The 15,868-nt window shown below is 46.8% G+C and overlaps 1 protein-coding gene across 6 annotated transcripts in view; it reads right to left on the bottom strand.

The window, feature by feature from the left end:
* MBNL3 (muscleblind like splicing regulator 3) overlaps nucleotides 1–15,868 on the bottom strand; it is a 118,514-nt gene that overhangs the window by 37,188 nt on the left and 65,458 nt on the right. For all 6 annotated transcript variants that reach the window (XM_039487133.1, XM_039487132.1, XM_039487135.1 and 3 more), the window contains one exon: nucleotides 2,260–2,424. In XM_039487133.1, coding sequence (XP_039343067.1) covers nucleotides 2,260–2,424 — 165 coding nt within the window. The remainder of the gene's footprint in view (nucleotides 1–2,259; nucleotides 2,425–15,868) is intronic.

The raw sequence follows: 15,868 nt of genomic DNA, 5'->3' as shown, positions 1-15,868 counted from the left end.
AGTGCTAGGAATGAAACAGGAACATTTTCAGGGAATTCAGGATTTTCTTCGATGGACACCTGTCCTCTGCTGTTAGCACTTCTTAAGGAATGGCGATTCTTTTGGTGTGAGCCCGTCTTGTCAATGGGGAGTCGCTCAGAGGCTCTTTCTCCTTCAAGGACTCAGCAGATCTGGGTTCAATCCCACTCTCCTATGGGACCGGGGGCAAATCATTCCCTCTCTTTGTGCCTCAGTTACTCCTCTGTGAAATTGGGATAACCACTAAAATACTTCCCTACACTGCAGGGTGTGGTGGTGAGAAGTTCATTAAATCCTGTGAGGTGCCAAATACCATGGTGATGGGCATCAACGAAAAGCTGCCCTCAAGTTATGCATGCGCCTCGAAGGGCAGAATTTGGCTCTGTCTTTAATAAACAATTTTAATAAAGCTGTACAGTGTCACCAACACATCAAGCAACCGTACAGAGAGGAGAACAATAGCCAAGTTTCCCTGCTGAAACATGATCTCACCAAGTAAACATGTTGTTTGGAATAAGGCTTTAACAAAAGTTATCCTCCTGCCAGGGAGAAAACGTCACCCATGTCCCTGTGAGGATACACGTCTGCTTTATCCGCTACAAAAATCCCAGGGCTCTCAAAGCTTGTCACAGGGCCATGTCTTGAACTAAAACCCCATTTTGCACTCAGGCACCAGCATTCCAAGCCCAAGACAGGATTTCGCAGAGTCACAGACTGTATGGCCCGACCATGGCGGTTATCTGGTCTGACCTTCTGCATAACACAGGCAGACAAGCTCACTGCTGCATCATGCCTGTCACTTCTGGCTGCGCTAGAGCAGGGCTTTTTCACGTCCCTGGGCAAGCTGTTCCCATGATTAATCACCTTCACTGCTGAAAATCTGCACCTCATTTATTTCCATTTCTAAAGCTGTCAATATCAAAGAGGCATTTTAGGCACCTCCGACATCAACCAGCAGCCACACACCCCATATTCCAGAGATGGAATGGAATGTAGTCCTGCCCAACAGCGCCCCGCTCTGATGTATCTGGCTAATGCAAGGGCTGCTCGTGGCGGAACTACTCAGCCCCCAGACAGATGCTTCCCATCCCGTTCCCCTCACCTCTCTGGAGAAAAGCAAGTCTACCCTCAACCCGCTGGATCTGGACGGCGTTACAATGGACTCGCATTTAATAAGCAAGGGCTAGGTTGGGCCATTTCAGCTCAACCCAGTGTAGGGGCAACTAAAGCCAATATTTTGATTCCTGGACACAAAACCATACAGCTCTACCTTGTACCCGGTCAGCTGGCTAGGGCAGGGACTAGCTCTGGTTATATACGCACAACACCTACCACAATGGGGCCTGGACCCTTGATTAGGGCCTCTAGGAAGTACTGCAATACAAATAATAACCAAAACGACAACAGCAGAGGCCTGCGCTGAGCTGAGCACAGGACCTCTCCAGCTCCTCCCCTTATATGCGATCTGTGCAGGCCAGAGACCTACTGGCATCAGCACATTCTGGATCTCCAAACCTGAGCTACTGGAAAAGGGGGGGATCATTCCAGATACAGCATGTGAAATTGACCAACTAAACAATGGTCTGAGTGCATCCTCTGTTGTGTCCCTTCCACCTTCCTCTGTGGTGCAAACTGCAGGCTTGCAAACTCCAAACTGATGTTCGGCTTATTCCGTCTGAGTGACGAAGCAAAGCAGTGCTCAGAGCAGAGGAGGGCTAGACCTGAGGAACAAGCAGCAGTAAGACTGGATGCATTAGTCACCATTTCTAGTGCTGACGGCCCCTAGAATTTCACGGATTGGGGGACTCAGAAAAGGAGGGTAAGTGGCTTTCCACAAGCTGCACCGTGTAGGAGCCAGGACTGGTATGTTGGAGCCCCGAGAGCCCTGTTCTGTACTCAGACGACTAGACCTGGCCTTTCTCCAAGTTAGGCCAATGTACAGAGAGGAACGCCAGAATCTTCACAAACGCTCTGTTGGCCCTTGACGAGACCGTGGCATCAGGTATATGAATCTCCCCACAGAATGAACCAGTGGGGCTTGCTAAGGGACCTACCTCACCGCATCAATTGGATCCACATGGGCAGACCTTTATCCCTGCACGAATTCTCATGAAAATCAGTGCGGTGGCACCCAGGCACATGGGGTCACCTCTACAAGTCTGCCTGCAGGATCGGGGCCGTCATACGTAAATATTAAAGCAATCTGCACAAAGAGGAACCTGAGTAATTTCTGTCACTTACAATTGGCTGTAGTTGAGCGCCCGGTAACATGAACTGCATCTGCTGTGCAAACATGGCTGCTGCTGTCTTTTGCTGGATCAGATTGTTGCGTCCATTTATTTCGAGCTGTGTTTTTAAGTGCGGGGGAGGGTGAAGATATTTGCAGTTCTCTCGAGTACACCGGCCCTAAAAAATAATGAAGCAGTATTTCAGTGAACGTAACACTCAGTGAACAGAGTACTGGGAGAAAATCAATTATCGATGTGTTTGGAGAACTGTAACAAAACTACCAGTTAAGTGGGGCATTCTGCTAAGCTATTTTCCCTCTTTTTTAAAGCCATCTGTCATATTTTTATATTATTGTATCAGTTATGTGAAAACAAACAATTCTACAATTGCTGCACCGTTATAGGGAATCACATCAAATTAAACTTCAGCCTAAAATATAGGTTTGCTAAACACACCAAGAGCGTTCTTCACAACCTAATACAAATAGAAATGTTTTCATGAACTAGCAACAACAATAAACATTTTCTCATTTTTCTGTGGCTCTGTGAACCCAAAAACACCAGAGCACTGGGCTGCTATAGAACAACTGAAAGTGAAACCTACTAGTATAAAAAAGTGAAACTGACCCCACTAGTCCCTGTAGAGACGTGAGTGAAACATAAAAGTTAAACACACACCTATGGTGAAAAGTACATTTGTTTTCAAAATTCTTTCCATTTGAATCATTTCAGGGTATTTGGTACCACAGGGAATGGCGGAAAACAGCCCTGGTTCCTTTTAAACTATTTCCTTTTATTAAAAACAATAATACAATTGCCTTGCCATTAACTGCTTGGTTTTTCTTTTCACACAACCACAGGGAAAGGAAATGACTCCTAAGCAGGGCAAGCTTAGTGCTCTCGGGTCATTTAATATCGATTGAGATGATCACGTTTGCTTCCAAAAGGCAGTGATAAAATGTCACAACCAACAGCCTGAGCATACTGCACTACCTGCCTACTTTCTGCTGCATACAGAAAATTAGTAACGAATTTGGTGATGCTGAAAAAAAATGCTTCCAAAAATATCAAAATAATTCCTCTAAAAATATCTATTTATTTATTCCCTCCTGTATTACTGTTTCCTTTCTCTTTCTGAAAAAAAAAAAAGAGGCGTATGCATCTCACAGCAGAGACTGTCCGTTCTTGGGGCAGGGCTGCCTTTTTTGTTGTGTGTTCGTACAGCCCCTGGCGCCGGGGTCATGGCAAAGAACAGTAGTAGTCATGTTAAATAATTACAACAGCAGCAATAAAACCATCACCAGCGTTATTCACAAAAGAACAATTCGCTAGGAGAGCCTCCTGGGATTTAGATGCCGCTTTAGGAGCCCGTGTTTGAAGCAGGATTTTCCACTTTACCCTAGATACATTTGCATTAAGAAAAACGACAGGGCTACTCATCCAAGTCATGCTCCCTGCGCGTTTGCAGGGTCAAGCTCCAAACGACAGCAAAGGTCGGTGGCACCATGAGATCCACACACGCAGACCCGGGTGGACACACGGTCCAGCCTTGCTGATACCATTGCAGCACTGGGACCGGGCCTGATTTAGGGCTGGTTTTTCACTCCGCTAACCCCAGACGCTATGTTTAGAGTTTTTTAAAACTTAACTCTGCCAGTCGACGGGTGCACAGCGAGGTCTGCTGGTCTAGTTTTCACTGGTTAGTACTCACATCAAATAGCCAATAGGTTAGACTCAGAGAAGTGTTTTCCCCTTAACACAGTACACATTTACCCTTCCAGTTGAGCAAGCTTAAAAACTTAGGCTAACCCAGGATCTCAAATCCAGACCCTTGTAGAACGTAAGGGCCCCGGCTCTGCTAAGCACATCTGTGGAGAGGTGAGGGCAAAGGAAGCTTAGAGCCACATGTGTGGCTCAGAGCTGCTCTAACTTACAATCAGCAGTAACAGCTTCCCAGGGGTTGTTCCAGAGGTCAGGAATCACTGGTGTGCAGGGTTTTGGCAACACCCCTTGCATGCCCCTATGCCGGGGGGGATGCTTGGAGGCGGGCTGCAGAGCTGACTTTGCCAGCTTTCCACCAGCAAATTCCCTATCCTAGGTGGGTAACTCTGGGGACACCACCATGTGCAATGAACTCGCCCTGTGTATGTTAGAATTCAAGGCCTTACAGAGCATTTTATTCCACCAGGAAAAGGAGGGAGGAGGAGACAGAGAATCAGTATTTCGTTTGAAAACTCATTGGCTTTGTTTCCCTGGCAAAATGGATTCTAGTTGTAGTGACACCTCCTGCTCTCTGTAAAAGGAGAGACATTGGGATACAGACCTATAAATATTGAATCAGCTGACTGGGAAGCCTACAAAGCACTTGTGAGCTCTGGCAAATACAAACCCAGCACAAATCCGTGGCCTGCTTGAGAGACCAGCACTGCTCTGATCTAGTGGATCGTTGAACAGGGCCCAGAGGCTACAAATCTTCCCCGCACCATGGCAGGCTCACAGCAGCGCCACTAGCCTCACAGATCCCCCAGCCTCAGAGGTGGCTCCCTGTTCTGAGTCTGTCTAGCAGGCGCAGACTGGTAAATTCCGGCATCCCAGCAGAAATACCCCTTCTCCTAGCACCCAGGCTTGATCGCCACAGGTAGCAATCCGAGTCTTGGGCCTGCTGCAGCATGGGGACAGGTACATCCCAACGCTTTCCCTCCCTCCTCTCCTGCCAACTCCAGTCTGGAGGTTGTTTAGGAAGCAGGGGGGAAACAGGGACCCTGTGGATCCTGATATAGTTCTACTGCTCCCCTTAAGAAATACAAGCTGGGATCCCCGAGCGAGCAGGCAGGAGAGGAGGCAGCTCCACAGAAAGGGGGCAGGATTTGAACTACACCTCGGAAGCTGTTGCAAGTGGGCAGAAATGCACAGGCCTTGTCTTATCTGCTTTCTGATGAGGGAAGGATTACACCATGGGTCTTGGGTCCAGGAGATTATTTTGAGCAGACTATTAAATGCAAGGAACGATGGGTCCAAGTCCCTCTCTCCTGTGAAAACCAGCGGGACGGGAAAACTACTCCAAAGCGTCAGAAGCCTGCCCTCGCAGAGGGAACGCGCATGCTCCCCTCGGCCTGGGCAGTGGCTTGCTGGCTTTCTAGAGCAGAGTGAAAGCTGGGGCCCTGCTGCATGGAGGACATGACTCTCCCTCCCCAAATGGCACCGTCCCCATTTGGCAGGGCTCTGCCAAGCTGCCCAAGGAGCAGGGCAATAAAGAATCAGGCTCAGGGCCTGGATAGTCTCTGCTAGTTTGCCCTGTTGGTTGTTCATACCGTCCTGTTCACCTTGCCCATACATGGATGGAAAAACAAACGCAGGAGCCCAGCCCGGAGCTGGGGAGCTCCTCTTTAGGAAGGCTCCTCTAGACACAGTACTGGAGTCAGGCTCCCAAGTCAAGCTGCTTCTCCCTGCATATCTCCCCAACACGCTGTCCCTAGACACCTCTGTAGCCCTTAGCACCAGAGAATCATAGACTATCAGGATTGGAAGAGACCTCAGGAGGTATCTAGTCCAACCCCCTGCTCAAAGCAGGACCAATCCCCAGACAGATTTTTGCCCCAGATCCCTAAGTGGCCCCCTCAAGGATTGAACTCACAACCCTGGGTTTAGCAGGCCAATGCAGAATGGTGGGCAGAATCCCTCCAGCTCTAAGCCACACCTTCCTCACCACATGAGACCAGCCAGCCACACAGCATCAGCCCCAACGCAGCTCGAAGCCTCTGCTGCAATTTCTCCCCCTGAGCTGGGCTCAGCGCTGCTCAGCTGCAGTTCAGGATCTGGGCCTCTATTTGCACAACTGCACATAGTTACAAGCCAGCCAGCCACCCGTTCTATTAGAAGCTAATATTTTCAAGGGTTTATAAATTAGCCTTCAAAATTCCTTCCAGCTGAAACTTGGCATGCACGCCTTTGGACTGGGAAAACATTCATTTCTACCAAATTTGGAATAAATCTGCGTGGATGTTTTTATATTACAGGAATGGAGGGTAAAAAAAGAGCTACTGGTTCTGTAAACAATATTTATGGCCATATTTTGTAAACTGAAAATGGCTCTGTTATTTAAACTGAAATTTTGCAGCTCATTGATTCATCACGTAGACCGACCCTGGGTAGGTCGGAAGTATCTTTGTGAAAGCAGGAGCTATTCACACAGAACAGGCGGTGCTCATAAATGTTCAGTATTCTGTTCCCACAACTTATACGGTAGGCCCTGATCCTGCACCTGGATCTGTGTGGGTAGGAACCTGTGCCCACGCAGATCCTGCTTGGCTTCACTGGGTCTCCATGCATGCGCCAGAGTCCATCCATGCAGATTTGATTGCAGGATTAGGGTCTCCAAGTGCGCTTGGAAAGAGTCCAACATGACTGACAGTCTAATTCAAAACTGCTCCCGCGTACGAGCTCCAAACGGGACTAGTCTCAAGTCCCTCATCATGATCATGTCATCATAAGAGATTAAAACACCCAGCGAGACAGATTTCAAAAGCTCAGTGACATCATGACGAGTTATTCGCCTTTGTCATGTATCAGACATTGGGTACTCTGGAAACAGACACTGGATTTTAGGGACCAGTGATCTAACCTAACACAACCAAACCTACGTTCACATTTTTTAACGTTCCTAATTTTTAGATATTTTTCCTGAAAATACTTTTCAGAATGTGCTCAGGCTCTGCAGAAACGTATCCTGCATGGCTAGAAATTCTCTACAATCCCACAACTCCACGCTTTCAGCTCACCGCATAGCGCACAGCGATAATCCACAAATAAGCAAACACTTTCCTGGCCAACCTCAGGCCTGCTGGAAGGCTGTGAAACTGCATGTGGCCCTTTATTATCAAAGCATTCCATGAACACTACCCAGTTAATCCCCACAACTCACCAGTTAGGTGAATGTCATTATCCCCGTTTTGAGGCAACAGGGCGGGGTTAGTTTCTGGCCACCCAGTGACCCAATGACCGAGCTGGGTTTATGCCTTTCAGGGAAATCAGGGAAAGCTAGCTCACCTTGGTGCCTGCAGTCCCCTTAGCACAGAGCTGGCATGGTAATTCCACACCTCTTGGCACCAGCACAGAAGACTTGTGAGGTTTGACATAGGGGTGAGGCAGGAGCACCTCTGCAGCGTGGCTACTGGACAAATCAGCATAACTCAGAGCAGCCCTGGGGTTGCTCCAGCTTACACCTGGGAGTGGCCTGATTCCTGGCTGGCTTGGGAACCCAGGGAGTCACCAAGGTGGCATACAGCCAGCTTTCCCCCAGCGGGCCCATCTCTCCCAACCACCAGACTATTCCGAGACTGGCCTGGCTCCCCTGAGGCAGCCCTGGCCCAGGCTCAGAAGGCGGCAGCACGAGCAATAGGCAGCATGTTGTGATATGCTATTTTCAGTGCAGCACAGAGAAGTTTACTGAAAAGCTTTCAGAGCTGACTGTCCCTTGGCAAAGAGGAAACCCCACCGCACCCAGGGCTCGCTCCTCCTCTTCCCACCTGCAGCGCGTTGGGAAATCAGCTGCTATGCTCAGTGCATTGATCCCGGCGCTGCATGCTACCCCCGAGTGGCAGCTGCATCCACTGCAGTTTCATTAAAATGGTTTGTTTCCTGCCTTTCCTAGCCATGCAGTTATTGATTCTAGTGGAACACGTGCCCTCCTTCCCCATCCCAGGGCAGCCCCTGAGCCAGGAAACCGCCAGCCAGCCACAGAATCTGATGCTGGCCTTAAAAACAAGCTAAACACAACAAGCTGTTCCAACTCCTCACAAAATGGAGGCAGCCTCTGAAGGCAGGTATCTGTCAGCCCTGGCGCCCGGCTCAGGCTGCAGAAGGTGCGGGAGAGGCATACAGCCGGCACTCCCAAAGGCGGTTCAAGTGGATATTAAAACCAAATAATTAAAAAGCACTTGCAAAAGCGATCTCTTCCTTCTTCCCACACCGTCTCCCCCTTCCAGTCAGCTCTTGCCTTGCGGTTGGTTTTGCGCTGCCAGCTGAAGTTGTACTCTGGTGGCACAGGTTGGCATCTGATGCTGGCTAACACGGATGCTGGACAGAGAATCCTGCGCTCTGGTTAATACAGCCAGCTGTTTCTCAGATAGGACGTAGAGGGGGATCTTTACCTCCAATGGAAAACCCACACAACACATGCCTCTTTGTAACTTCAGGGGTGGCACCCCATCGTTTGCATCGCAGCTTGAAAGCATGCAAATCCAAACAGACCGGGCATCTGTGCCAGACGGTAGGTTTGTAAGCAGAACCAGCGAAAACATTCTGCAGGAATTCTCTTCGCCTTGGCTACAAAAAAAGAGGGAAAGGGTCCCATCCTTCGGCAACTCTAACAGTTGCACCAACACTCCATGCAGTTTGTCTCCGTTCTAATTGCTTCAATTCTGCACGCTGCATGTGTGTGGTTTTCAGGTTTTAATGAGCACCCTATCACTCCTTGATTACGTAAGAGTCTACACACTTGTTTGTATTGCAGCATTGCCGAGAGGCCCCCTGGTGCCGCATGCTGCACAAACACGAAATGATAGTCCCCTCCCCAGAGGTCTTACACTTGGGTCACGACAAGATACAAAAGGTGAAGGAAACAAAGAAGGAAGGGAAATTTCTGTGTTCTGCCTGTAACTGCATGCCCAAACCAGCTTGCCTGCAGGACAGCATTTCCCTGCATGAAGCAGTTGTTTTTCCTACGGATTTCCACAGAGAATGAAGTCACACACCTAGAAAAGCTGAAGAAATACTGGTGCTGATTCACCACAGCCATTTACCACAAAGCCAGCAGCATCCTTACACAATTACAGTCTGAGTCTGTGAGTGCTACCGTCCCTTTCTGCACACCGAGCATTACAATGGTAACAGTCAAATCATAGCCATCTCCCTCACTGCTACAAGACACACCTCCAACTTCTACAATCCACATCACACAGCAAGTGACCAGACAGCAAGTGTGAAAAATCGGGATGGGGTGGGGAGGGGTCATAGGCGCCTATTATAAGACAAAGCCCCAAATAGCGGGACTGTCCCTATAAAATCGGGACATCTGGTAACCTAATCCCACACCATGCAATGTTATACTGAAAACAAAATAGGATTAGTGGCTGAATCAGCCTAACCTTTAATGAGCATTATGCACCATAGATATGTATTCACTTCACCAAGCTCCCACACGTTCCAGCGCAAAGACAGAGACTGTGTAACTCTAACCCAGGGGTCCCCAACGCGGTGCCCGCAGGTGCCATGGGGATATCTAAATGCGCCCGCGTCTTGGCCGGCGGTGGAGCATCCGCCGAAATGTCGCCGAATTTCTGTGGCGTTTCGGCAGCGCCGCCTCTCGATGACGTCACTTGCCGCCAAGTGACGTTATCAAGAGGTGGCGCCGCCGAAACGCTGCAGAAATTCGGCGGCATTTCGGCGGATGCTCCACCGCCCCCATGGTCCTTCGTCTGGCACCCGCCAGACTAAAAGGTTGGGGACCACTGCTCTAACCTGCAGTCCAATGAAATGCTCCTTATGCTGTTACCTTTGAATTTGTGAACAGTACATAGTAAAGCCTTGTGGTTTCCCTCAAACATCAGAGAATCATAGAATATCAGGGTTGGAAGGGACCTCAGGAGGTATCTAGTCCAACCCCCTGCTCAAAGCAGGACCAATCCCCAACTAAATCATCCCAGCCAGGGCTTTGTCAAGCCTGACCTTAAAAACCTCTAAGGAAGGAGATTCTACCACCTCCCTAGGTAACCCATTCCAGTGCTTCACCACCCTCCTAGTGAAACAGGTTTTCCTAATATCCAACCTAAACCTCCCCCACTGCAACTTGAGACCATTACTCCTTGTTCTGTCATCTTCTACCACTGAGAACAGTCTAGATCCATCCTCTTTGGAACCCCCCTTTCAGGTAGTTGAAAGCAGCTATCAAATCCCCCCTCATTCTTCTCTTCTGCAGACTAAACAATCACAGTTCCCTCAGCCTCTCCTCATAAGTCATGCGCTCCAGTCCTCCGCTGGACTCTTTCCAATTTTTCCACATCCTTCTTGTAGTGTGGGGCCCAAAACTGGACACAGTACTCCAGATGAGGCCTCACCAATGTCGAATAGAGGGGAATGATCATGTCCCTCGATCTGCTGGCAATGCCCTTACTTATACAGCCCAAAATGCCATTAGCCTTCTTGGCAACAAGGGCACACTGTTGACTCATATCCAGCTTCTCGTCCACTGTAACCCCTAGGTCCTTTTCTGCAGAACTGCTGCCTAGCCACTCGGTCCCTAGTCTGTAACAGTGAATGGGATTCTTCCGTCCTAAGTGCAGGACTCTGCCCTTGTCCTTGTTGAACCTCATCAGGTTTCTTTTGGCCCAGTCCTCTAATTTGTCTAGGTCCCTCTGTATCCTATCCCTATCCTCCAGCGTATCTACCACTCCTCCCGGTTTAGTGTCATCTGCAAATTTGCTGAAAGTGCGGTCCACGCCATTCTCCAGATCATTAATGAAGATATTGAACAAAACCAGCCCCAGGACCGACCCTTGGGGCACTCGGCTTGAAACCGGCTGCCAACTAGACATGGAGCCGTTGATCACTACCCGCTGAGCCCAACGATCTAGCCAGCTTTCTATCCACCTTATAGTCCATTCATCCAGCCCATACTTCTTTAACTTGCCGGCAAGAATACTGTGGGAGACCGTATCAAAAACTTTGCTAAAGTCAAGGAATAACACATCCACTGCTTTCCCCTCATCCACAGACCCAGTATTCTCCTCATAGAAGGCAATTAGGTTAGTCAGGCATGACTTGCCCTTGGTGAATCCATGCTGACTGTTCCTGATCACTTTCCTCTCCTCTAAGTGCTTCAGAATTGATTCCTTGAGGACCTGCTCCATGATTTTTCCAGGGACTGAGGTGAGGCTGACTGGCCTGTAGCTCCCCAGATCCTCACTACCAGATAATCTTAGGATCTTATGTGGCCCGCATCACCGAGCAGCTTACACTCTTTGCTGCATTTATCCTCACAACACCTCTGTGAGGCAGGGCCGTGTTGTTACCCCCTCTGTACAGATGAGAAACTGAGGCACGGTGAGGCTAAGTGACTCGCCAAAGGTCAGACAGGGATTTGAGATGGAGTTGATTTGGGTATAATACAGACTCTTCATACAGTCCACTGAATGATGTTAGAACACGAACCTTTGCTGTACTACAGACAGTGTCTGTCAAGGGAATGGTATTTTCTGTTTCTAGAGGGTGACCTAGGTTAGTGAGGAATATCAAAGTGGATTACTAGGTATTTGGAGGTTTCAAAGTACTGTATATGGTGTAAAATGCTACAGAGATAAGATTAATTTAGCAAATATTGGGCAAAGACGACCCAGAGACTGAGTAACATGAATCCTAAATGGGACTGGGTATGGATGCTATGCAAAAAGGCTGCCCATGAAAATACAGCTTGCTAAAAATAACACGCCTGGTTATACTTAAAGTGGTATGTCATCAAAAGCACATACCAGATGGATTTTGCAATAACTGGGTGAATAGTAGTTTGAAGCTTTTACTTCCTCCTGGATCCAAAGCAACTTTTCTATGAAGTTAAGAAAATAGATTAGAAGGAAACTTACAAACATACAAGTGGATTTTCAAAAGCCCTCAGTGTTGGCCTAACTCTGCTCTGGCGGAAGGGAATTGGCGGACTCCGGTTGAATGGAAACAGAGTTAGACCAATGTTGAGCCCTTCTGAAATTCCCAGCCCTACGTTGCTCAAAATAGTGTTCCCAAAAAGATAACAAAATGCATCACTGAATATTTCCTACAGCTAACTGTGGATTTAATTCAGTTCAAAAGAAGTCCTAGTGCTTCTGGCTAGACTTTTTTACTGAATTGCACCTTTAATTTTTAGTTGTGCTCTTTCCGATTCAGAAGCAAGGTGCTGATGGCAGCACAAAGGTGTTTAGATCAGTTGTGCTAGGCCCTGCATTTACTGACAAAAAGAACATCTGATGATGTTTTCACACACACCCTGCAGAAAGAGAAATGCAGTGTCACTTCCTGCGTTCAGCTGCAGAGCAGCTGTATGAAACTGCTCAGGGTAGCTGTGCGGAACTTCAATTGCAAAACCTGACTATATCGCACATACTCACACGGAAATTCAGCCCACATTCAGGACCCTGGGGACTGAATTTCCACTGGCTTCACCAGGTGCTGGGCTTTGAGCATGTCTGGATTTCATGTTGAGTAAAAGCAAGTGAACTTTGCCATGATGCATGGGTTAAGATGGAAGCAGGTGACACTCAGCAGTTATGACTGAGTTTTGCTTTGAGTTCTTTTGAATTGGAAGCACCCCCCACCTGCCATCCACCTCCCCCCCCACCTGCCATCCGCGCCCACCCCCCCACCCCCGCAAGCTGAGCTTTGCCATGAACATGTGTAAGGCAGCGAGAAAACCCACAAACAAAACGAAGAAAAATCTTTGCACCAAATGCTCCGAACTGCTGCATTTTGCAGAGTTCTATTACTCAGACTGGTTTTCCGCCACATGCAGCTATGAGGCAGAGGTCTAGGCGTCTGGCTGAGAGGTTAACGATGAAGCAATTGAAGGGATTTTAGTTCAAGTGTATTCCATCTTCAGTTCTCCCCAGGCCTTGGAAAATCAGATCAAGGAAATAAAATCATCTTGGTCTAGTGATGCTTTTTACCATGTTCAATAAGTTAGAGCAATACGAAAGGAAAGTGAATCAAAGACAAAACTCCTTGGCTCTAGCATATTCTTTAGCCTCCTTTCTCACCCTAGCGTCTTCCAAACTTGGATACTTGTGCTTCAAAGTGATATGAAAGGAGCAGCGGAAATAAAATGTCAGTGTAATTTTTGCGAATGTATCTGAATAAAGTACTAAAGCTGGCAACAACCAGTTGAGAGACTAAATACCATCAAAGAGCCCAAGATATCAAAAACTGCCTACCCACTCTGTCTTTCCACTGTTCAGACCTATGTATTACATAGCAAAGCTGCATGATTTATATAAACTGAGCCCCTAAGAATAATGAGATTATAACTAATTTGCTGTGTGAGCTTACATCTAACTCACTGAAGAGACTAATGGAATTCCACGTGACAGACTATGAGACAGGTCCCTGCCATCAGTTTGTGATTTAAAAGACAAAAGCGGAATACGAGGAAAGTTGCAAACTGATTCTTGTTCGCCCCTGCGCTTTATTACACAGACTGGGGTTGGCATTGTACAGAGCGATTGTTATTTTTCATAGAGGGGCTAACGTTGCAGCCATTACTCAAAGGGCTTGTCCCACTGACTTCAGCACAGTCACTGCACTTTTACAGTGGAGCAACTGAAAAGCTGTGGGATCGGGGACATATGTATGAACTGATGCCACGTAAATATCATTTCCCTTTCCTTTCCAACAGTACTAAAAAGAAACAGAGAAAAGCCTTTGCACAGCTAAATATCACAAGAAAACTGTCTCTTTACTGGCTGCATAATGTTACTGCATTAGAACTGGAAACACAGAGAGTCAACAGTCAGCCATCAGACGTTTAGAACTAGTGTACTGTGTGGACAAAACCTTTTTGCATCTGCTGTTCTTTTTGTACAGTATGTGTAAAATGTAAAAACCCTACTAAGTCAGTCAGATGGTTTCTCAGGACAGAGATGCACTCTGCTGGGATGTAAACATGGTTACCTACTACACCTCTACCCTGATATAACACGAATTCGGATATAACGCGGTAAAGCAGTGCTCGGGGGGGTGGGGGGCGCTGCGCACTCCGGCGGATCAAAGCAAGTTCGATTTAACGCAGTTTCACCTATAACGCGGTAAGATTTTTGGCTCTCGAGGACAGCGTTATATCGAGGTAGAGGTGTACTTCTTTAAAAAGTCTTTAGCCTTCAGTATACCTCAAAATATTTGTCATGTCTGTTTGAGATAAGCAGTGTGGGGAAACTCATTGCAGGTGAAAGAAGGTGCATAACACAATCTGGTTTTAATGCTACCCTCTGTTTTGAAACCGAGTGATATATTTATGTCACCATCCTTTTCCAGTACCCTCTTTTTTTTTTTTTTTTTTTACAGCCAGAGTTATGCAAAGCTGTTAGTTACATCTTCAAAACAATGAACTCTTCAGACTAGTCTTGTTCAGTGCAGCTCAGACTGCTTATTACCATCTGGCATAAGCATACCCAGACTAACATCTCCCATACCCAATGTTTTCTGTAACCAAAGGTCACATGTATTTACTGTATGCTAGCAGTAATGCAGACTCTAAATAGCCACAAGGAAGAGAGTAAATTCCCGACTCCTAATTGCTTTGCAATCAGGAAAGCTGAGTTTCTTGGAATGAAGTTTATGCATACAATTAGGTATTTAGCTGTGCCCCCGAGTAACCCCCACCAATATGGAGAATTTTCTCCCAAAATTCTTTGTTACGCTGGAGAGTTCTTACAAATTCAGAACAGTTAATTTGTGAGGGGAAAAGCCCCACGGTGCCTTTTTCACATTTTTTACGACTGACAACTCTTTCCAGCTCTATTCTGAGCCAACCCTCCTTTTAGAGCACTGGTACAATCTGTTATATTCAGTGGAAAACATGGATTGATTTTAACCTATTTAGGTTGTGCAATATGTTTGCTCACTCCAGCCAATGCGTAGTGTTCATCTGACCCTGGAAATATATTTGGACAGTGTTGGATTTTTTGGGGGGGGGTGTGAACTTTAGAGCCAAAGACCTGAAAAGCATGTTTGCTATCAGAGAGATTACTTCCATCTCCTTGCAATGAGCAGCAAGACTATTTCCATGAAAGAGAGGAATAAAATGTTGACCAAAATCTTTTTTTAAATGACCACCATTACATTCTGCTCATGTGGGATTTTGTGGTACATGTCAATATTTAAACTATATCTGAACTGAGGGTACAATGTATACACAGGAACTGATATGAATAAACTATACTACAAGCTTGGAGATATTTTACTGATCATTTTTTCTTTCTTTAAAGTCCTACTCAATTACACTTCTGGGATGCTGAAAACACAGTAAAAATATCTTTCATTAATACTAAATCACACATTGTTTTTCTCAAAGCAAATACCTTTATCGAACATTCCTTACTGCAACATTGCGGGAGTTACTGATCAATAATAATTATGTAAGGAAGTATTAGCATCCTGTTAAGAGGGCAAAGGTAAGGCATGCTCGGCCTTATGGGCACCAAAATGTACCTAGAGGAGGACAGGAAGCATATGAAATTTTGTAGTGCTAATATTCCTAAAGCTGAGTGTTTCCGTGGGTGGACATTAGCAATATTCCCAGTAAAAGCACAGAGATCATTTTAACAGGGACAAAGGAAATACTGAAATTTAAATGGATTTTCCTTTCTGTAATAATAATGAAATTATGAAAATACACTGTTCTTTGGAGTAGTATTGCACTAGCTTGTCTAAATAAAAGCTCCAGATATCTTCCAACCACCTTTGGTCTCCTTCAGCATCCTCGCTCTAAACTGCTATTCCCCAGGCTGGCTCTTGAAAATACCAAATATAGTTTCTCTTGTCCCTTAAACCACTTTTTCATTGCAAATCCCATAATCCAATTCCAC

Source organism: Mauremys reevesii, linkage group 9 (assembly GCF_016161935.1).
Source record: "Mauremys reevesii isolate NIE-2019 linkage group 9, ASM1616193v1, whole genome shotgun sequence".
In the NCBI taxonomy this organism is placed as follows: Eukaryota; Metazoa; Chordata; order Testudines; family Geoemydidae; genus Mauremys; species Mauremys reevesii.
This window is presented reverse-complemented; position numbering and strand designations above follow the sequence as displayed.